Source organism: Pinus tabuliformis, chromosome 1_2, assembly GCF_031772625.1.
Source record: "Pinus tabuliformis cultivar Carrire ecotype Pingquan chromosome 1_2, CPIR1, whole genome shotgun sequence".
Taxonomy (NCBI): Eukaryota; Viridiplantae; Streptophyta; class Pinopsida; order Pinales; family Pinaceae; genus Pinus; species Pinus tabuliformis.
In genome coordinates this window covers 38,341,845-38,366,691 of record NC_142298.1, presented here as the reverse complement: position 1 = coordinate 38,366,691, position 24,847 = coordinate 38,341,845, and the positions used below count along the sequence as shown (strand labels likewise).

Sequence of the window (24,847 nt, the reverse complement as noted above, 5' to 3'; positions counted from 1 at the left end):
CACAATTATTTAGTTATCAAGCTGTCCTATTCCTTCATGTGGAAGCACATCACATTTTATAAAAAGATGATTATCCTAACTCTCTTGATTTGTCTCGTGAATATTTATACTAGCAAATATATTTTATGTTTCCAGTCTCATATAACAATGAATAGCTTAGCAACCTGCAATAAGTCAGACTCAGATTAACTTATAACAACAATTGCACCTCTAAAATGTCTCAACTAGTGACCCAGATCGACGGGACGACCCTTAAATGGGATATATTTACTATAGAAATGTTGGAATTTAATAAAGAAACAGATAATTTCCAATACATAAGCCAACTCTGAGAACTGATAAACGCAAAAGAAATTCAAAAAGATATAGCTATAAGAGAGCCAGCATATTCCAGGATAACATCAAATGTCCTAAGCTATGAAAACAACTATAGAAATCAGTCACTCTCAATTACAGGTAATTTTTCCCTGCAACTTTGTTGATGATTTCACTAAGCATCTGCAACAACTGAACCAGAAAAGTTCAAGCCAAAAGCATCAAAGATTATAATTACCTTATTTGCAGAAATGTGCATTTTACTCTCAAGCATTCTTTAATTTTATGACTAGCTTTTAGCTTTTAGGAGGTGCTTTGGTGCTCCTGCATGTCTCTGCTGGACTCTAGTTTTGACTCTCAAGTCCCATTGACCTTTTTACATTTGTGGCATTAATAAAATTATCGTATCTATCTTATCTTAGATACCTTGCGCAACAAATTCATACTTTCTGGGTCCTTTGGAGGCCAAGCAATCTCTTCATCCACCTTAGTTATTGGCTTTAAAATTGCCTTCAAAACATCTGTTGCAGACTCAATTTTGTCCTGAAAAAAATCCACTATTTAGTAGTGAAAACATAGACAATGATTCATTTCCCTAGATGCTTGAACAGTATAAAGCTCCAACACAGCCACATAGTTCAGTATTTTTTAAAGTTTGTACAAAGCATCATGCATTCATACAAGCAGCTGATTCTTGTTTCATACAACTCATTCAAACTTCAGATTTGCTGACAATCAAAACAAAAACTGAAAAACATCCATTATTATATTCTCAACATTTTAACAAAGAGAACATACAAATGAGGACATATAAAACAGTGCTGCAAACATCATTGTAAATATTTCATAGGTGACTTGGACAAAGTTTCAAAGATGATCATTCACCTAACAATCTACCCAACTCTTCACCTACCTCCACCTACCATAATTTTGAACCTATTTATACACACACACAAAAACATATGGAATATAGAGTGTATACCATGCACAATTGCAGCAATATCCATTGTACTTGTATCCTTCATTTCTTGTGTATGTGTGCATTGCTGCCTAATTGTGATCATTATCAGTTGGCATCAAAACCTATATTTGGGGCAGTTTGAAATTCTGCAATTCCCTTTTCATCATGGTTTTTCCTCCCCCAAATACTCCTCAAACTCTTATTTTTATACGTTGTGCAAGTGATGCTACTATTTAAGATCGCAAACATGCAGATAAGACTTATTGCTAGAGTTTCTCTATTAGTTTCCATCTTTTTCTGCTATTTTCCACAATTTTTCTATTGTTCATTGTGCTTCTTTGGCAACTTACAGAGATGCAAATTCAATGTTCCAATATCACAAACTCTCAACAATGTTACAACAGTGTTTTCAGACCTACTACTGCAGATTTCAAGCAAGAAATCCTACAGTGGATCAGATTTGTGGTAGCCACAGATTAACCTGTAGTATTGCTGATACCTGCAATCCTTTCCCAATGACCCACTGACCATGACTTCTGCTAGCAGTAATGCAGTTTTTAGTTTCAGTCCTACAAAGTGTTCATTTAGTCTTGCATTGTCTCCTTGTGGCCCTGTTACCCACCAAAAAGTGGGTAACCCATAGGAGAATTCTTCTCGTCCTTAGACAACCAGACAGCCAACATCCCTATTAATCAGCACATGACACAATGCCATAGATCCTCCACATATTGCTCCAGTCGGATTTCTTTCTCCCATCCGGCATTCCTGCTTGAAGCAAGGTAGGTCATCCATTGGCAGGTACTTTAACCATTTTGTAATCATGTTCTTTAGCTTATGTTTTGGGGAATACTAATATGAATCAAGAGGTGATCCAGATGATTGACCGATTTTCACTATATTCTTGTTCCCTCACTTCACTTGGGAGGTTAGTCTTTCATCCTAGTCCAATGGGACCTTCTCTTGTGAAAAATCCTCAACAAGAATCTCTATTGTAGCAACCAATGATATTACTCCTAATTGTAAAATTCCTTTAAACAAATTACTTGCAGTTTCTTACGGAAAATATCGTAATACATACACTGCAGCCTTCACTTAATTAAATATTATGCGGAAATAAGAGACTGAGCAAGAAAGAAAATACAACACAATAGACACCATTATTTTTGGACAAATGTCCCCGGAAAAACCCAATGCGGGAAAACAGGGGCAGCAACTCTGAGGGTTTTCTATTATTAAGCAGTAGTTTCTGAATACAACTCTAGATTCCCACCAGACAATCCAGTTGCAAAGAAATACAACTGGCACAGAAAAATTGTGAGATTTCCTCACTCTACCCAGCGAATGCCGCTTGTTCCGGCAACTGAACCAACTATCCTCGGCTACAAGTGTGCTGCCCTACGCAGTAACTGCATGGGCCTGTGTGGTGCTCTCTAAGGCTCTGCGTCAGCTCAACTGGGAAACGTCTTGCCTTCTGTATCAGTTTCTAACGCCCCTGGCTCAAAAATGTCAGCTCCTCTACAAAACTCGGACTTCTGCGTGGGTGACTGAGCTGCCTCTGCGTGAGCCCTTTTGGCTCTGTGTCAGCTCTGCATGGGCCCTTCTGGCCTAGCGTCAACCCCTCTGGTGTCTCTCTGCCTCTCTATGTTGCATATCCTGGGCTATGGAGAAGATACTCCAACCTAACTATCCTTGTCCCTCACTGCAAAAGAAATGTACTCGATCAAAATTTCGTCCTGAGAACTTCTCACTTCAGAAATTCGATCTCTTGATCTCTCGGTGTGTTTTCAATATGACCCTCAAGCCTCTTCTTATATCTTTATGTTGGACAACCAACGGCCTAGATTAACTCCTAATCAAAGCTCAGATCATTTTGGCTTGATCTCCGTCTTCTTCTAGAAGTTACACCCACAATTAGATTAATACCCATTAATATTTTTAATTGCCTAAGTTTAGACTTAGGGTCCCATTAAAAAATATTAATTATTTTAATAAAATCGTTTCTGGGTGGAATTTCCCAAAACACTTTCTGAGTTCTTTGGAATACATGTGCCCAAGCCTCCCTGCAAACGTTGAGGCCTAAAGCACATCCGATGCTACCCCAAATCAACACCTCTAAGGCCTTAGAGTTATATGAAGGACACCACTCGAAAGACTTTGATTGAAGTAGTATGTCCATGATATTCAATTTACCACTTCCCATCATTCCCTCTATTCCATATCCATTCTTTGAGCTGCTAGTCATTGGTAATGGGGATTGGAAACCTCTCATTCTCACCCTTGAGTTTGGGCCAAAAAACTTTGCCCTAGAGGTTGATGTAACTAAAAGAAAGATAAAATCAAAGAAAGCCACAATGAAAGAAAAAGATGGCTAGGACAAAAATTAGCACATGGCAAAAATCCTAGCTATTAATTTTTGTAGCATCGGATATGTTCTAGCCTTGAAATTTTGTGGAGAGGCTAGAATGCATGAGATCTCCAAAACCTAAAAATCATTTTTGGAAATTCTGCCTAAAAATGACTTGATTAGATTATTAGTCAGTTTTTAAATATTTCCTAAGTCTAAACTTAGGGAATATGACTGATTAATCAAAATTAATTAAGTTATGGTGTGAATGTTCTAGAAACTCACATGTGTTGAAGTTTCTAAATTTACTCAGTTATAAACCCTCCATGCACTTTATCTGATTTATTCCTACCTACTTGTTATTTTTCCTTAACAAGTTATTTACAATGTAAATACTAAAAATAAACACTAGTGCATGCTCAACATATTACAGATCAGCAACTAAAAGAAACAAGAACAAACACACCATATGACACCATTATTTTTGGACTAATGTCCCCAGAAAAACCCAATGCGAGAAAACCGGTGCAGCGATCTGAGGGTTTTCTTATTAAGCAATATCAGAGTACAATCTGTTGAAGTTTCTAAGTTTACTTAATTTAGAAACCCTTCATGCCCTTTTTCTGATTTATTCCTACCTACTTGTTAATTTTTCTTTAACAAGTTATTTACAAAGTAAAAACTGAAAATAAACACCAGTGCATGCTCAACATATTACAGATCAGCAACTAAAAGAAACAAGAACAAACACACCACATGACACCATTATTTTTGGAACAATGTCCTCGGAAAAACCCTATGCGGGAAACCTGGTGCAGCTATTTGAGGGTTTTCTTATTAAGCAATATCAGAGTACAATCTGGGTGCCGTAACTGGCCTACCCAACAGAGAATTTCCTTGGCAGTAATGCCTCTCAGTTTCTGACAAATCTCCTGGCTGAAACCCCGGATAATTCTTTCGGCAGCTACTCAGCACCAATTTGCCCCAGAAACCCCAGCGTCAACCCAATCTAGACTGCGTCAGCCTCTCCTAGCCCAGCGCTGGCCTTGCATTAGCCCCAGGAGGCCCTACATCAGCTCTCTGAGCCTCTGCGTCAATTACGCTGGCCTCTCTAGTGCTCTGCACAGCACTTAGTTGCCTCTCCGTGGCCCTGCGCGAGCACTGGATTCTCCCATGTCTCTCTCTCCGGTTGCTCTCCCAGCACTATCTTTGCCTCTCTGTCTCTTTGTACTCAAATGCCCCTCAGCTGCATCTCCCTATCACTAATTCTATCTCTCTTAGCAAACCCCGCTCTAGAGAATACAATGACTGTTCACTCTAGTGTAATCTCCAAGTGACCCTCAAGCCTCCTCTTATACTTTTCCTGTTGACGATTCAACGGTCGAGATTGAGTCCCTAATCAACCGCTAAGATTAGGTCTGGCTTGATCCATGTCTTTTGGACCACTCTAACACAAAATCATATTAATACACATTAATATTTTATTTTCCGTCTTTTGGACCACTCTAACACAGATTCATATTAATACACATTAATATTTTATTTTCCCTAAGTTTAGACTTAGGGACTCTATTAAAAATATTAATTATTTTAATATCTCCTCATCTGTTTAGAATCTACCCAAACCCTTTCTGGGTATTGTAGATCTCATGTGCCCCAACCTCTCCACCAAATTTCATGGCTAGAGCACATCCGATGCTACCCCAAATCAACACTCCCTCTTAGCAAGGACTGTGCTCTAGCAATACTCCTCACTGAGTATTACTCTGATCATCCGACATCGATACTTGTGCTGATGCTAGGCCTTCCTACCCAACATCCTCTGCACTACTGCCTCCTGTACTGCTGCCCATGGTTCTACCACTGCCACTGTTTCATTTGTACGACAACTCCCTCTGCATCTGTGTTGTTGCTGGTCCTTTCTCCCAACACTACATCCGCACTGCACCTCCTCTCATCATGCTGCATCGTGTTGCCCATTGTTGCACTACAACTCAGTTACTGAGAAGTAAGAAACTGATCTCCCAACTGACCTCCCTGTTGGGCTAGAAACACCCACTGAAGTTGAAGCTCCCTCTGCCGCTGACAAGTGCTCCCTCTCTCTGACCTTTGCGTTGCTGCAACAACTCCCTGCATCTTGCACCGTTGCACACCTCTTTGTGCCTTCATGCACTGGTGCAACACTCTTGTGCCTCTCGCACTGCTGCAACCTGCTAGATCTACGCTGTCTCTGGACTCCTGCACTGTAGCTCCCCCTGTCGCTCCATCTGCATCAGTCTCTACCCACCTAGCCAGTCCTATTACTCCTCATCGAGGCTCCTGTAGCAAGGTCTAATCCAAGAGGCTGGGTACCTCGAGGATCCTGCTCCTCATTGCTTGTAGTCCACCTAACTATAGCTCGATGTCTCCCCACTTCCGCTCAAGTGGTGCGTATGCACTCATGGCACAGTCATCATCTGTCAAAACTTCCTTCTCTGCCCATGCTAGCGTTTCCTTAGTCTCGGAACACTCTCCCTTATTCTTCTTCCTTAGGCACCGGGTCGTATAATGACCCAACTCCCCACAGTGGAAGCACTTGATCTTGCAGAGATCTTTGTTCTTCCGCTTCTCCTGCTTTCCCTCAAATGCTAGGGCCACATCCTCCTCCTCCTACTTGACTTTGATCCCTTTGTTGCTGCTACTTGTCTTTGACTGTCGTCTGATCTCTTCCTGGTGAAAAGCTGCCCACATCTCGTCACAAGGTAGGAGAGTCCCTCTGCCCAGGATGCTCTAGACAAACACTTCCCACTATTCTGAGACAGCATTCAAGGCTGTCCTTGCCATAAGCTCTTGATCCAGTGTCACTCCTATAGCATTCAACTGATCTCGGATCTCATTCAGTCCTCCGAAGAAGGAGTCAATCGATTGACCCTTCTTCATCCGATATGACCTCATCTGGTTCTCAAGCAGCATTCTTCTCTACATAGAAGTATGCTGGTACAAGTTCTTGAAAGCCTCCCACATCTCAACTATCGTTTCCTTCTCGGCTATATGTGGTACCACATGATCCTTGACCCCATCAAGGATAATGCACTTGGCCCTCGCCATCACCTCCTCGTACTCGTCATTATCATTGGGGTCGACTGGGATAGCTATAACCTTCAAGACGAAGCTCTTGAAATGATTCCTATCAAGCACTAATAAGATTCTGGCCTTCCAAACTCCGAAGTTCGATGCTCCCTCCAGTCTATCCTGGTCTCTTACCCTGTGCAGTGCCATGACGCTCCTATACTTCCCTCCTAGAAGTTCTCTGTTCGACTCCTCTGAGGCTCTACTTCTCATCTGGAAGTTCTCTTCTGGACTCCCTCTGAGTCCTAATTTCCCTCTTGGAAATCCTTCTGCCGCTTGTCAAGATGCCCCCTACTCTGATCGTCTTGTGCAACTGCACTGTTGATCCAGGTTCCTCGACTAGAAACCCTCGGTAACAACTCCTCTATCCCTGCTCTGTCAGGTACTGTTCTGACTACAGTACCTCACCAACTCCACTCTGCAATATTCCTATAGCCTTCTAGACCCCAACAACTACCTCTCTGTGAACTGTGTCAGCCCTTCTCTGCCTCACGCTGCCTCTGCGTCAGCCCTGGGATGTCCTGTGTCACCCCTCTGGCCCTTTGCATCAGCAACGCTGGCCTCTTTGAGGCTTTGCACAATTCCCGGCTTCTTCTGCGAGGCTCTGGTTGGCTCTGCATCACATTTCCTTGGCCTCTACGCTGCTAGAAACAACTTCTGTCACCTCGGGACAACTATTTTTTGCTGCTATTGCTCCACTCGACTGATGTCTTTTAGTCCTCTTGCGATCTACAATCATGCTCTGATACCATGTTGAAGTTTCTAAGTTTACTTAATTTAGAAACCCTTCATGCACTTTTTCTTTTCTATTCCTACCTACTAGTTAATTTTTCTTTAACAAGTTATTTACAAAGTAAATACTAGAAATAAACACCAGTGCATACTCAACATATCACAGATTAGCAACTAAAAGAAACAAGAACAAACACACCACATGACACCATTATGTTTGGACCAATGTCCCCAGAAAAACCCAATGCAGGAAAACCAGTGCAGCTATCTGAGTGTTTTCTTATTAAGCAATATCAAAGTAAAATCTGGGTGACGTAATTAGCCTACCCAACAGAGAATTTCCTTGGCAGTAATGCCTCTCAGTGTCTGATAAATCCCCTGGCTGAAGCCCCAGATAATCCTTCTGGCAGCTACTCAACACCAATCTGCCCCAGAAACCCCAGCGTCAACCCAATCTGGACTGCATCAGTCTCTTCTAGCCTAGCGCTGACCATGCGTCAGCTATCTGAGCCTTTGCATCCGTTACGCTGGCCTCTCTGGTGCTTTGCGCAGCACTTAGTTGCCTCTGCATGGCCCTGTGTAAGCACTGGATGCTCCTGCATCTCTCTCTCTGACTGCTCTGCTACTCTCCCAGCACTATCTCTGCCTCTCTGTACTCAAATGCCCCTCAACTGCATCTCCAGATCACTAATTCTATCTCTCTTAGCAAACCTCGCTTTAGAGAATAGAATGACTGATCACTTTGGTGTAATCTCCAAGTGACCCTCAAGCCTCCTCTTATATTTTTCCAGTTGACGATTCAACGGCCGAGATTAAGTCCCTAATCAACGGCTAAGATTAGATCTAGCTTGATCCATGTCTTTTGGACCACTCTAACACAGATTCATATTAATACACATTAATATTTTATTTTCCCTAAGTTTAGACTTAGGAACTCTATTAAAAATATTAATTATTTTAATATCTCCTCATCTGTTTAGAATCTGCCCAAACCCTTTCTGGGTATTGGAGATCTCATGCGCCCCAACCTCTCCACCAAATTTCGTGGCTAGAGCACATCTGATGCTACGCCAAATCAACACAATCTGGGTGCCGAAACTGGCCTACCCCACAAAGAATTTCCTTAACAATTATACCTCTCAGTTTCTGACAAATCTACTGGCCGAAACCCTAGATAATCCTTCCGGCAGCTACTTAGCACCAATCTGCCCCAGAAACCCCAGCGTCTGCCCAATCTGTATTGTGTCAGCCTCTCGTAGCCCAGCGTTGGCACTACGTCAGCCTATCTTGGCCTGCGTCAGCCCCAGGAGGCCCTGTGGCAACTCTCTGAGCCTTTGCATCAGCTACGCTGGCCCCTCTAGTGCTCTGCGCAGCACTTAGCTGCCTCTGCATGGCCTTGCGTGAGCATTGGCTACTCCTTCGTCTCTCTCTTTGGCTACTCTACTACTATCCCCGCACTATCTATGCCTCTCTGTCTCTCTGTACAAAATGCCCCTCAGCTGCTCTCCCGATCACTGATTCTATCTCTCTTAGCAAACCCCGCTCTATAGAATAGAATCACTAATCACTCTGGTGTATTCTCCAAGTGACCCCCAAGCCTCCTCTTATACTTTTCCTGTTGACATCTCACGACCGAGATTAAGTCCCTAATCAAGGACTAAGATTAGATCTTGCTTGATCCATGTCTTTTGGACAACTCTAACACAGATTCATATTAATACACATTAATATTTTATTTTCCCTAAGTTTAGACTTAGGAACTCTATTAAAAATATTAATTATTTTAATATCTCCTCATCTGTTTAGAATCTGCCCAAACCCTTTCTGGGTATTGGAGATCTCATGCGCCCCAACCTCTCCACCAAATTTCGTGGCTAGAGCACATCCGATGCTACCCCAAATCAACACAATATGGGTGTTGAAACTGGCCTACCCCACAAAGAATTTCCTTCACAGTTATACCTCTCAGTTTCTGACAAATCTACTGACCGAAAACCTGGATAATCCTTCCGGCAGCTACTCAGCACCAATATGCCCCAGAAACCCCAGCGTCTGCCCAATCTGGACTGTGTCAACCTCTCCTAGCCCAGTGTTGGCACTACGTCAGCCTATCTTGGCCTGCGTCAGCCCCAGGAGGCCCTGCGGCAGCTCTCTGAGCCTTTGCATCAGCTACGCTGGCCCCTCTAGTGCTCTGCGCAGCACTTCGCTGCCTCTGCGTGGCCTGGCGTGAGCATTGGCTACTCCTTCGTCTCTCTCTTTTGCTACTCTACTACTATCCCCGCACTATCTATGCCTCTCTGTCTCTCTGTACTCAATGCCCCTCAGCTGCTCTCCCGATCATTGATTCTATCTCTCTTAGCAAACCCCGCTCTACAGAATAGAATCATTAATCACTCTGGTGTATTCTCCAAGTGACCCTCAAGCCTCCTCTTATACTTTTCCTGTTGACATCTCAACGACCGAGATTAAGTCCCTAATCAAGGACTAAGACTAGATCTTGCTTGATCCATGTCTTTTGGACAACTCTAACACAGATTCATATCAATACACATTAATATTTTATTTTCCCTAAGTTTAGACTTAGGGACTCCATTAAAAATATTAATTATTTTAATATCTCCTAATCTTTTTAGAATCTGCCCAAACCCTTTCTGGGTATTGGAGATCTCATGTGCCCCAACATCTCCACCAAATTTCGTGGCTAAAGCACATCCGATGCTACCCCAAATCAACAACAAGAATCAACTTCAAGTTAATCTTAGCCATTGATTAAGATCTAATCTTGGTCGTTGAAGTCTCAACAGAGGATTATAAAAAGAAGTTGATGGGGCTTGGAGAAATCACTTGAGCAGTTTGATTTTTTGAGCAGATCGATTTTCAAAGTAGCAATAGTCAGTTGCCGGAGAGAGAGCTAGAGAAATCGAAGCAGTGAGAGAGGGGCAGAGACAGTGAAGCTGGAGGAAGGATTCCAATTCCGATGAGTGCATTTGCAGAGAGGCAGAGAAGCCACAGTGAGGCTGACACAGAGCAATGCAGTAGCCTCTAGAGGCAATTTCAAAATTGTTGGGGAGAAGCAGAGTTTCAATGCCAGAAGCTGGGCAAAGGTTCCAGAGGCCAGGAGAGACATTTTCCTAGACAGCAGTTGATCAAATGGCTTGAGGAGAAGTTGTTCCGAGCTAAGTGCAGGAGAAACTACGCTAGGGTGATGCAGTGACTGCGCAGAGCCAGTTTGGACGGCTCAATTTGAGCTGAGGTCAGAGCCCGGATTTGCCTGTGGAGTGAGGAAATTCCTCACTAGATTTTTCTTGCCAGTTTTTCTCTATAGGATTGCCAGTTTCGGCATCCAGTTGTACTCAGATTATTTCATTGTTGCTTAATATTAAAACCCTCAGCTTTTGCACTGGTTTTCCCAAGTTGGGTTTTTCCGGGGACATTGGTCCAAAAATAACCGTTATTTTATGTGTGCTAGTATTTCTTCCAATGTTTCTTTCTTCCGCAGTTTTATTTGTGTAGGTTGCAATGTGATTGATTCAATATTTGTTGTAGTACACAGTAAATAAATTGTTAAAAATAATTTAGCAATTAGGAAAATTATTTCCAGTTGTTGCAATAGGATTCGGGTTTCCGAATTTTCACACTAGCATCATCTTTACACCCCTCATTAGCCAGCACCTAGTTTCGGTTAATTTGGTAGCTCAGTGACAAATTCCAACCATGGAACTAGATTCCTATTTTCTAGAGGACCAATTTTGACTATTGAAGCGCTCAATTTGGATAAGGGAAAGTGTACTTTTGAAGAAAATCCCACATGTGCACAAAAGGTCAAGTCGGCTCTAACAGGAAAATGGACACCCTTGGATGCCTATAAATACAAGTAATCTCAAGCTCATTTGGACATCACCAAGCATCTTATTCTTCTCTTCTTCATTGATTGGTTCGCATAGGTCTGAGGCTAAGTTGCGAAGATTGGTTTGTACAACTCTAAGATTGTTGGGCCCAAAGCTTGCACATGTGTTTTAAGGTTTTGGTTTCCAACTGTAGGTTTGTCACAGGCAAATTTTGGTCACAACAGCAGGCATGTAGGCTCATCCATGCAGTTGGAAGCTCTCAACCGCATGCACACCTCTTCCTCCGTGCAGTTGGGCTCTAGGGTTACAAATTGACATTTGACCATAGATAGGAGAAGTTGTCTCTAATTAGGATTGATGTTGGGTACATATTCTTGAATGTTTTTGGGTTAATTTTGTTGGATGATTTTGTATTGGCTCAGTGTACTCTCTGCTGAACATTTTATGACAATGTAATAGAGGAAGAATTTTAAAGGGTTTTCCCCATAGTGAGTCTTTCCCTAGTCATTGACCAAAAATCTAGTATCTCTTGTTGATGAGTTGATTGTCTCCTTTGTCATCGAATTTATTGTTCTATCTTCAATTACTGTTGATGATTGGAAATATTAATTATTCTTAAAAGATTCTAATTGAAGAATTGAATTGGGCTAAAGTAATTGAATCAGCATAGGGCAGTGTGAAATTTAACATGGTATCAGAGCTAAGGTGAGGGACAAGCCCAAAAGGAGACAAGAATTGAAGAAATCATCTTTGGAAAGTTGAAGGAGCCTATCTAATCAAGTCAAGATGCTTTCCTCTCACTTCAAGGAAAATGAGAAGTTGGGTGACTCATCTAACTTTGCCACTTGGAAGATCAGGTTGGAGATCATAGTTGATAACAATGATGTTTTTGTAATATTCCTAATGGAAATTTACAATGATAACAAAGCAAACATAGTAAAACCACATACAAAAATTTACAGCGCGTCAAACAACCAGAAATCTCCATAAACTGCATTGTGTTGAGCCATTTTATTAATAGAATTACTAGGTACAAAGGTAAAATCAAAAAGCATGCACTTGGGCTTGCTCAAGGCAAGCTAACAATATCCAGGTAATGAAATCGGTTGCTCTAACATGTAATATGGCTGTCCCCAATAATCTTTGCATTGTCCCAGTGAAAACTACACTGCTGGCTGCAAATAATAGTTGTCAGGGCCTCCTCCGGTGCTCAGAAAATTCCAGGAATTTAACCCCAGGCTCTCCACCAATAACCCACAAAAACCCAGGAAGGAATTGGCCAAATGTTGACCTTGGAAATTCGGCCCAAATTTCCCCTAGCTCCTTTAGCTGTTCGCTGAATTGGGACCCCTGTTTGACCCCTCAAATCTGCCCAGAAAATTCTGCCAAATTATTTCTAAGGTCCTTGTCAAAAACTCAGAAAGGATTTGTCCTAGTTTTGACGCTACAAAATTGACCCCAAATGCTTGGCCCTCCTCCACAAGTAGAGGATGTAACCTGCAACAGATTTTGTGTTCGCTGCTCCTCTAGAGCGCTGGAAACTCCCCCAAAATAGTTGCAAACCCCAACAAAATACTTCCTCGGACTCCACCTCAAGTCTCAACCCCAAAAGCACTTCACTCCTCAACCTCCCAATGTGCCTCCTCCAAGAACTATGCAATCCTTGCGATGGTACTGTTGAGCCTCTCCACAAACTCGCACTCCTTGCTACTGGTACGAACCGGAATAGATGGAACTCCCTCCTTGCGCTGTCACTTGAAGTCCACCGAAGCAAGGGTTGAGATATCCGCTCGGAAACCCTCGTGTGCTAAACAGCGCTTGCAGACTTGGTTTCCGCTCAAGCTATAATGTCCCCACTAAGAAATGTTCCCTCTCGGTGAAGAGTTCCGTCAAACAAATTGTAGAGATGTTGTTGTAGGTGTACATTTTTGTTTGTTTTGTCTTGAGCAGGAATATTCAGCGGCACAAATATGAAATCCAACTTTCAACAAACAATTTGTCTATTAATTATACTCAGAAATAACATCATTGTTGATAAAAATTGCATTTTTAACAAGCTGGACAGTAAGAGTCATCACATTAATTTTGGGAAGGTACATACATTCCAATGGGCAAAATAGAGGAACCTGATTTTCATTTACATATGCTGTCCCAAAGGCTCCAGCACACAGTCAACTCCAGCAAGAACTTGAATCAGCTACAACAGTGAGTATTCATCATCAAACTCAGTCCTCTCAACAGTGTATAACCAGCAACGCAATAAGATGAGGTTTGGCCCTTTTGGAGTGATAAAACTTAGCCAACTAAGATGCAGGTATCGACCTCTTGCACAATAATTAACACAGCCCTCTTCAATGGAAGTTACACGCCAAAAATGATGAGGAAATTACACTTGAAGCTTACTCAAATCTGGTGAGGAAATCAGATCCATTATATCAGAAACTGAGCCATCAAACAGCTACAGGATGAAGAGCTCTTATCAAGGAAAGTCTTCAAATCTGGGACTGATTATAGGTGTATATCAGTTGGTCTCTTTTGCTACAGGAAGAGAGATTTGAACAACATTTAAACCCTCTATAAATGCATCCTCAATACATAGGAATTGTGTCCTCAAATACATAGGCTACTCAGTCCTTGAGTGCTGGAACTTGACCTAAGTTGCACGAAACGCCGAAACATCTAGAAGTTTCCGGAATGGGGACGTCCCAAAACGTGACCCCCGGAAAATGGAAACGTGGCCGAAACGATATATATATATATAGCCAATATTAAATAAATTATAACACATTATTTTGCAAGAAAAGAAAGAATGAGACATATAAATGACATTTTAGAAGGAAATCCAAATTTATATTAAATCCAACAGATGATTACATGATCAAATATCCAAAATTAACCTTTATAGATGAGGCTTTACATTCAAAACTCCAAAACATAAATAAATTCATTGCTGCCCACGCTCCAAAACACAAATAAACTCCTTGTTGCTGCTATAGGAAGCTCTTCTTGCAAAACAATGTGTGACAAATGAGTGAATGAAGTGTCATTTTAAATAAAAGAAGAGGCTCATAGGGTTTCTAGAGATCTAGAGAATTCCATTTCTAATTTTTTTTATTAAATTTAGCTAACGGTCACATAAAAATTAGTTTATTAGTGTGTATTGGTTTTCGATGGGGCCCACGCCATCTTTACACAAGTTGGGATGGCCGAAAAAGGCTTAAAAAAAAGTTAATTTCTTTCTGACCGCTGAAACTTGGACTATTGCGCCGAAACTCTGCCAAAGGCATTTCATAATCGTGAAACGCCATTTGGTACGGCCGGCAGCGTTTTAAGCCCGTTTCGGTGTTTCAGGTCGTCCTGAGCACTAGTATGCTACTAAAAGTGGTTTTTCCTGCAACATAGAACTTGACACAATTACCATAACCTTCTTTAAAGTGACTCGGCCTCCTTGATAGCAGAAATTGATCTTTGAAAATGCTTATCACACCCTAGGAGAAATGACGAGAAGTTTCGGCCCTCCTTAAGGGTAGTACTCTTGGTCACTAAGTCGAACTCCCTTTTGGCATCTAGAAATTGTTGATTTGGGGTAGCCTCAGATGTGCTCTAGCCACAAAAATTGGTGGAGAGGCTAAAGCACATGAGATCTCCAATACCCAGAAATGGTTTGGGCAAATTTTAAACAATTTGGGAGATATTAAAATAATTAATATTTTTACCCTAAATCTAAACTTGGGGAAAATAAAATATTAATGTGAATTAATATAAAACTGTGTTAGAAGGGTCCAAAAGTCATGGATCAAGCCAAAGTTAATCTTAGCCATTGATTAGGGACTTAATCTTGGCCGTTGAATTGTCAACGAGAAAAGTATAAGAGAAGGCTTGAGGGTCACCTGGAGAACACACCGAGTTGAAGAATTTGATTTTCTGGGGAGGGCTTGCTGAGGAAATCGAAGGAGTGATCAGAGTTGCAGCTAAGGGGCAGTGAATACAAAAGCTGAGAGGCAGAGAGGCTACCAGGAGCATCAGTGCAGAAGCCGGCAGAGAGGGACGCAGAGCCAGCTAGAGGCCACACAGAGCTAGTCCAGGCCCACGCAGAGCCAGATAAGAGCTGCGTAGTGCCAGAGAGAGCCAACGTGGGTGACGGAGAGGCTCTAGAGGCTGACGCAATGCCTCCAAAGGGTGACGCAGTTCCTAGAGGCAAACGCTGGAGAATTCATGGGGCAGATTGAAGCTGAGAGTTGTGGGATTGTTCATCCGATGTTTTAGCCAGAATATCTGTCTCCAACTGAGAGGTACCACTGTCAAGATCATTCTCTGTTGGGTGAGCCGTTTTGGCACCCAGATTGTATTCTGAAATTTCTTAATAATAAAACCCTCAAATAGTTGCATCGGTTTTCCCGCATTGGGTTTTTCCGGGGACATTGGTCCAAAAACAATGGTGTCACTCGTTGCTTGTTTTTCAGTCTTTACATGGTAAATAAAATGTTAATTAAATAAAACAAGTAGGCAGAAATAAATCAGAAAGTACATGAAGGATTTCTAACAGTTAGACTTAGAAATTCCAACGGAAATCTGAAGATGGACAACTTGGAATCATTCTTGGCATGACAAACTCTGAAAATTCCTTCTGCAAATCGGCTTCTAATTTCTGGGTGCAATGGACACATTCTTCTAGACACTATAACTTTTGGGCACAAATATGCTAAAAATATGCAACACGATTTCCCCTCTTCGCTTGAGATGATTCAGCCTCTTACTAATTGTAAAACCCTTGAATAAACACCACCTGAAGCCACCTGCAAACAAATTCATTCAATGATGAAGACTCTCTACAATAGGCACAATCAGAAGATCTAAGATAATCTTCCCTAAGAGCTAACTAGGGTGGCACTCGAAGTCCACCGAAATTTGCTATTGAGTTGCACTTGAAACTCGCTTGAGCTTCTTCTCAATGTCAAATAGAAATGATAGAAATAGAATGCCCTCCAAATGAGTTCAACCCTCTATTTATAATTCTTCCTTGAGCCTCCTCCTAGCTTCTAGATTCTCCTTTTTCCCAATTATTTTATTGGTGCGGCCCATTTTTCCACTAGGAGACCTTTACCACCATTTTGAATAAAATGGTAATTTTCCCCATTTTCCAATAAAATATTAATCTTCCGACATTCTCCAATAAAATAATAATTTTGCTTTTTGTCGCCATTCTCCATCAAAATAATATTCGTGGGGCCCATTTTCCACCAGGAGACTTTGCCGCCATTTTGAATAAAATAGTAATTTGCCGCCATTCTCCAATAAAATAATAATTTCCCTTTTTGCCATCATTCTCCATTAAAATAACATTTTTCCTTCTTTTTCGAACTAAATATTATTTTGCCGCCATCCCATTATAATAATAATTTCTCCCTTCTCTCACAAAATTAATATTTTCCCCTTTTTAATATTATCCAAAAATTTGCAAAACTCCTAGGTGATTTTTGCATGCCAAAAAATTGGGGACATTACACAAGCTTGCTATGTCAAAAGACAATTTTCTCAAAGATGAATGAATGACCAAAATGAGTGCCTCTTGCGCTTTTTATCAAAGAGCCTCCAAGATGCCCATGTGGGCCCAGCTCAACTTTCCTCCACCAACTTCACTCCAATGAGAACGTGCTGCCCATGTGGGCCGCAATTCTCTGAGTGGCCCCCACGTACCACTAGTGGCTCGATTTTCTCTTCCATCCTCTAATATTTGGGCTCACATTTGATCAAAAATACATGTGGGGCCTCTAAACCCACACTTCCGAAGTGCTAATGCGAATTAATTCAAAACTAGCCAAAATTTGATATTTCCCTTAGCAATGTTGCTAAGTGGAAATATCACAGTCCTCCCCACCAAAAATTGCTTGTCCTCAAGCAATGCCTGAACAAGCATTCTCTCTAGTTGTTGCTCCCCACTGTCACTACAAAATGTGCTAGGGTCCCAAATGTGCCACTAAATCGTCCCTGACCTCTGCACTGTCCTGACATGAAAGAATCCTTCAATACCAAGATCCCAGGTCATCTTGTCCAATGTGAACCTCCCCTCAGTCCACTTACTATCATGCCCCGTGCAAATACCAGAAGTCCCATGCATACCATCAATGAGTAGGGGATCGTGATGAAGTGGCACTATGCCCAACCCCTTGTGAAATTGTCCTACCACGTAGGCCATCTCATGCTTTCCAAGAGTATACTCTCGAAGATACCACTCAATCTCTGTAGAGATAGCGTCTCGCTCACGTGAGCTTCTCCTGATATCATCCTGCTAGCCCACCTGTCATACTAATGAAGTCCCCCACTCCATCAGTGACTCGCTAAAGCCCAATGGAAGATCGGCATGATCTCCCCCTGTACTAGCCAGCGCCTCCCTAAAGGTTATTGAGCTGCGAGAAGCTGTGATGCTCTAGTCCCCTGCTAGTCCTAGAGTGGTACCACCATGCTGACGTTGCGCTACTCTTACTATGACATACTCCTCATCATGTGCGAACTGTATCCTCCCCCTGTGAGGCCTAGTGGCAAAAAATCTGTGAGAGCCAAGCTCATCCTGCCCAGGCAACTCCATGATGCAAATATCTACCCCTCCACTGCCAATCTCAACCCTGAGCCATAACAAGATAACTCTGCCTCGCCATGCAGCAGAGGTCTCAATGATCTCCCATGTGTCAAACCCAAAGTGAACTGGATCACGCTCTGCCATGACCCTTCTCATCACAAAGTGGAGTGATCCACCCGCCAACCGAATCCTTGGATCCCCCAAACCTAAGTTGCAGGAAACGTGGCCCTAGGGGTCGTTTCCCCAGGGGAAACGAAACGAAACGCATTTCCCCGTACCGTACGGCCTGGAAACGTGTTTCCGGCCGTACGGCCACGTTTCCCGAAACGGAAACGTGGCCGTATGGCCGGAAACGCGTTTCTAGGCCGTACGGGCCACGTTTCCCCAAAAAAACAGTTGTTTTTTAATTTTTTTTTATTTGTTTTTAAATTTTTTTAGGGTTTCCAGGATGTTCTAGAAACCTATTCTAAAGTTATAAAAGAGCAGTTTGTCTCATTCTCTCATCACACTATTCAGCAAGTCGTTTCTCTTGGAGACTGGCAGTTGTTTCAGCTAGGGTGTTTTGAGCAGTGAGCAAAGTAGATTTCAGCAGCAGGAGAAAGAGATTTCAGCAGCAAGAGAAAGAGATTTCAGCAGGAGATTTCAGTAGCAGCAGATTTGGCTCAACTACAACCATATTTCTCTTCTCTTTTCTGGCATTTCGGGGTAGTCTCAGCCACAGATAATTAATTTGGGTAAGCCACATTCATTTTTTTAGTTTTTTCTTACTATTTCTTCAATTTTTCTAGGGTTTAGGCAGCCAAAAATATGAAAAAAGTTTTTTATTGATAGATTTGTTTTTTAAATTTATTTTTACAGCAGATTTGGCTCAGCTACAGCCATATTTCTCCTCTTTTCTGGCATTTTAGGGTAGATTCAGCCACAGAAAATTAATTTGGGTAAGCCACATTCATTTCTTAGTTTTTTTCTTACTATTTCTTTAATTTTTCTAGGGTTTATACAGCCAAAAATATGAAAAACGTTTTTTTTATTTACACATTTGTTTTTTTTAATTTATTTTTGCAGCAATGGCTTCCAGCCAAAGTGCAGCTGCAACTTCAAGCCCTAGGGCCAACCCAAGGGCTGAATATTATCCTCTTTGGAGGCATGTGACGAAGCTTCAAAGATGTGGAGGTGGTGGCTCATGGGAATGGCGATGCAATCTTTGCAATAATACGTACAAGGGCTCCTACCCAAGAGTGAAGGCGCATCTATTGCATGGAGGAGGACAGGGGATTTCAGGTTGCACAAAAACATCAAATCCATTGGTAAAGAGGGCATATCAAAGAGAGCAAGATGAGGCGGATGGTACTAAGAGAAGGCATGATGACCTTACTCAAGCTCCATCTAACATTGAGCCAAGGATTGTAGCTGAAGCAAGAAAGAGGAGAGCTGGTCACACTCAAGAACATGAACAACCAGCACCCAAAAATACCAGAGGCCCAGGGGCATCCCATTCAGTTCAGGATAGCAGAATTGCTAGATTGGTGAATGTGCAAGCAAGAGAAGAAGCTGATTCCAGGGTGGCTAGGTGCATTTATGCATGTGGTATCCCATTCAATGTTGTTCGCTCTCCTTACTGGCAAGATATGATAAGGGCAGTTAACAAAGCTCCTCAAGGGTACAAGGGGCCCAACTATGAGAAAGTCAGAACCCAGCTTCTCAAAAATGAGAAGGAACTTGTGGAGGACATTTTAGCTCCAATTCGTTCTTCCTGGAGTAGCTCTGGGGTTACCATAGTCTCAGATGGTTGGACAGATATGAGGCGCAGACCATTGATAAATATCATTGCCACTTCCCCCAAAGGAGCAATGTTTATCAAAGCAGAAGACTGCTCAGGAGAGGTGAAAGATGCACAGTTCATTGCTGATGTTATTATAAAAGCTATTGAACAAATAAGGCCTAACAGGGTGGTGCAAGTTATCACGGATAATGCACCAGTTTGCAAAGCTGCAGGTTTAATTATTGAGGGGAGGTATGACCACATCTTTTGGACACCATGCATTGTCCATAATCTGAATCTGATCTTAGAGGAGATCGACAACAAAGTTTCCTGGATAAAGGAAGTCACAGGGGAAGCAAGGGAGATTATCAAATTCATCACCAACCACCACCAGTCTCAGGCCATATTTCGAGAGTACTCCAAATTGGAGTTGTTAAAAGTTGCTGAGACAAGATATGCCTCAAACTTCGTGATGTTGCACCGCCTTGTTGAGGTTAAGCATGCATTAGTTTCTATGGTGGTGAGTAAACTTTGGATTGAGTGGAGACAAGCAGATTCAGAGCGGGGATCTATGGTGCGTAGATTGTGCCTTGATGAGGATTGGTGGAGCAAGGTAGATTTCTTGCTAAAGTTCACAACCCCTGCATTTGAGCTTCTCCGGAGTGCTGACACTGACCAACCTTTCTTGGGAGAGGTATATGATGGCATGGATTCCATGGTTGAGAAAACTATGGAAATCATTTCGCAGGAGTCTCCACAACTTTTGTTTGTTGATAATCATTTTGTTGGCTTGATCAAGAAAATCATTGTTGACAGGTGGAACAATTTCAATACACCATTGCACACTTTAGCACATGCTTTGAACCCCAAATTTTATGATGAGGAGCTTATTGCTAAAAGCAATGGGAAGAGGAAGGCACCCCATAAGAATAGAGATGTGGCTACCGGGGTGAAAAAAGCACTTATGAGAATGTTTCCTTCTCATCTACATAGGGAGGTAAAGGAGGAATTCGCCAGTTTTGCTGCAGGAATAGAAGATTATGCAGATATATCAGCTTTGGAGGAGAGCACCATGAATCCAGTTAGGTGGTGGATTTTTCATGGAGCAAATGGTGTACAAGAATAGAGATGTGGCTACTGGGGTGAAAAAAGCACTTATGAGAATGTTTCCTTCTCATCTACATAGGGAGGTAAAGGAGGAATTCGCCAGTTTTGCTGCAGGAATAGAAGATTATGCAGATATATCAGCTTTGGAGGAGAGAAGCACCATGAATCCAGTTAGGTGGTGGATTTTTCATGGAGCAAATGGTGTACATTTGCAAAGCCTTGCCATTCGTATTCTTTCACAAGTGGCAAGCTCTTCATCAGCAGAAAGGAATTGGAGCACTTATGGTTTTATTCATTCTGTGAAGTGCAATAGGTTGGGCTCACAAAAAGCAGAGGATCTTGTTTATGTGCACTCCAACCTTCGCCTTGCATCTCGTAGGGGTCCAGAATACAATAGTGGTCCTTCTAAAGAATGGGATGTGGATGCAGAAAATCCTGATTTGGATCTCTCTCTTGCTGCCCTGAATATTGAGGACGATTCTGGAAGTGGAATTGGTGCATCATCTTCTTCAGCACCACCATTCACTGTTGAGCATTCTGCTGCTTCTATTTTTGATGAGGATTGTTATGATGAGGATTAGTCTTTTGTGACTTGTCTCTATAGTTCTTGCAGCCTTATAGTCTTTATTGTACTTGCAGCCTCATATACTAATATAAATAAAGGCTAATTTTGGATTTTCCAGTTCCTATATTTTTATTTTCATTATGTGATTATTCATGACTCATGAGTAAATGTGATGTAAACTTAATCTTAATGTTTAAATGTAATAAATTATAATCATATAATGTAAATGTATCATTAATGCTTTATGATTGCACATATATATATTAATAATTTTTAAATATTTTTAATATTATATATATATATATATATATATATAGATATATTCGCGTGTTGTCGCGCAGATTGGCACGACAATGCTCGGACCGGGGGCTGTCACTCTGATCCCGATCCCTCCGTTTGAGCCTGTCTCCCGCGGCTAAGGGGGGTAGACCCTGTGAGATGATGTGACCAACTGTCGACCAGTTGGTTGGGAGACACGAGACACGATGTAAAAAAGCACGCGATGATTTGGTTAATTTAGCAGACCAGTGCCTTGTGGAGTTAATGTTTAAATGATTACTTTTTAAATGATATAGAAACATGGACCATGAATAGCAACCATCTATCATCAGCTAAATCACAATGCTCTCAGAATGACAAAAACGATATCCAGCAGCTAAAAATTTGAAAAGATGAATACTTTAAATCACCACGAGAATCATAAACCATCAACCAGATATCAATTTCGCATTTCGGCTTGAAAACTTTAGATCTCAGCATAAAACATATAACGCGAAAGCTCCTGAGACTTGCAAAAATAAATTCCCACAAAATTTTTATTTTTTCAAAAAAAAATTTTAAATCTTTTTTCAATTTTTTTATTATTTTTTATTATTTTATTATTTTTATTCATTTTTTAATTTTTTAATTCAATTTAAAATGGATCACTGAACTAAGCCTTCGGAGACATCACCTAGGACCTAGGACTTAGGACTCATGAGGGGATTTAAAACATTTCTCGACCCTCAGGACACATTACATCATGACTTTTACAAAATTACATCTTAAGGGACAAACTCATTTAATACAGACCCTCACAAAACACCCAGTTCTGCGACACAACTATAATCTAGCAGATTAACTCACTAGGATTCTCCTAAAGTTCTAATGACAAAATCCATCCCGGCTTTGGGGTCAGGTTTGAAGGAAAACTCTGCCGATCCATGGATCGGTGAGACGAAAAACCTTCCGGGACATAGATTATCATAGAAAGTTAGGTCCACCTAGGCAATTTTACATACATGACTCTGATCTGCTTAGATTATTTACAATTCATACATGCAGACTGGGTTTACAAAAAAAAGATCAAGTTGCTGATGATGGCAGGATGGCACGGACATGCTGATCAGGTGCTGCTTCTTTCTGTCAAGAAAAAACGGGGTGCACTGCATGGGTAGTTGACCAATAGGGGTCAACATCGCGTTTCCCCGTTTCCAAAATTTGGGGAGGTCGCGTTTCAACTTTCGTATCGCTTCCCGTTTCGGAAACTCGTTTCCGTTTCCCTGTTTCGTGCAACTTAGCCCCAAACATATTGGGAGTTGTAATGACCCACCTATAACTATAAATAAAATACGAATATTAACATACATACGAGACCTCCATATGATAGCTACGTATGCATGGACCCGCATGTATCGCACTATATATAAGCTGGTTACTATAGGAAAAGATATAAATTAAGGTAATGAATTAATACCTCCCCAGAATATCATATATATGATAAATCCTTAAACTAAAAGAAAATGTTAATTTTAATTTACAAATTAAATTTAAAAATTAAAATTAATAAAATTATAAATTAAATAAATCAAATTAATTTATTAAAATAATAAATAAACTTTTACCAAATCAAATCTCCATATCTGAAAAAAATCAACAAAATCAAATAAGATTTGATTTTATAAAATTACACATGACAAAACAATGACACGGAGATGAGAGGAAGGCGGTGGAAGAGGAATTAAAAGGAGGAAGGAAATCTTGAGAAGGGGGAGGAGGAAAAACAGAAAAATTTTAACACAAAGATACAAACACTCTTGAGTTTTGATTGTACTGGAGTTTTTGGGCACGGAAGATCAAATTGCTTCGATTGGAAAGCATTTTGAGACTGAGTATCCAGGTTGTACCCACTTCGGCAAGGTGATTTTGGCCGTTTTGGTAACGCAGCCGGAACAAGAGTTGCAGCCAGAACAAGAACCACAACAGAACAATTTGCAATAGAGCTTCGCAGCAGAGCAGACAAGTTTGTATTCATTAGATAAATGAATTTAAATTCTTTAAATTTTGTGTTTAAATTACATATTCAGGTATTTGAATTTAGGGCTCTTACACTTGGTATCGAGGGAAGGTTCAAACTCTCAGACCTCACCATAGTTTCAGCAACTCTCAGACCTCACCATAGTTTCAGTGGTTATGTTTTAGTGCTCTTATTTAATTCTCTTCGATTGACTGTGAGCTTGTTCTCAAATATAAATTGGTTAGAAATAAATTCAAATTGTATCGTCGTATGCTTGTTACTGCATAACTATTCAAATATCTACAATTATGAATCCTTTGTTCTTGTTTCTTTCGTTGAAATGAGGCGGGACTAGGAATTAAATAGCCAAATGACAATAACCTCAATCGGACCTATACAACGTAATATAATTATGGATTCAGTGACTTGGTGCTAGACTTTGATGTATTGCAACTTTTGTTGTGTTAACTCCAAGAGTATGAGTCATCTCAGTGGAGGTTAATGATGTTCATGTCCAAAATAAAAACTTTGTAACCAGTCCGAACAATCCCTCTTGTCACTGTCGACCATGTATGGATGCAGTAACATGTAAATAAAAAGGTGAAAACCACAGAAGCTAAAGAATCGTTGTGGGGAGGATGAAGTTACAGATGAAGGTCATAAAAAGCTGAACCAATGTTGTTGGGAGTTGACACCAAACTTCATCAACACGCTTTTATGAGTTGATCAGATAGTGGTGATTGTGATTCTCTGTTAATGGTGTAATTAAGAGACCTCACTACTCTGATAATGGTCGACCACTCTTCTGAATTACAAGGGCATGATGTTCGAAATACGCTTAAAAGCTTTGCACGGGATAGGAATCCGGCTCTGCAGCTGTAATGTCAGCATCTTTGATTTGAACATCGGAGGAAACTTGCATCCTCCTTTCGCACTATCCTCACGGCCCTGCAACAGCAATAGCATAAACCTTAGACAGTTTGCAAGTAAATTAATATATATATATATATATAAAACGAAAGGATTGTGATTAATATTATTTGGGTATAAGATATTACATATCGACAGCAAGGTATTAGTCGTGACAGCTAGGTGTCAGTCGTGTCCGCCAATTATCAATTGTGTCTGCCAGTTAAATTTTAATCCATGCTACATGAACACATATATTCGATGCCACGCAACGCCCAGTCCTACTTTTCTCTCATGAAAACGCAATGGCTGGGTGAATGGTCCCACTTATTTTTATATATATT

At 41.1% G+C, this 24,847-nt stretch overlaps 1 protein-coding gene across 2 annotated transcripts in view; it reads right to left on the bottom strand.

The window, feature by feature from the left end:
- The window catches only part of LOC149204295 (uncharacterized), a 453,795-nt gene that overhangs the window by 214,851 nt on the left and 214,097 nt on the right, over positions 1-24,847 (bottom strand). For both annotated transcript variants that reach the window (XM_089394680.1, XM_089394679.1), the window contains exon 6: positions 742-858. In XM_089394680.1, the coding sequence (XP_089250806.1) occupies positions 742-858 (117 nt within the window). The remainder of the gene's footprint in view (positions 1-741; positions 859-24,847) is intronic.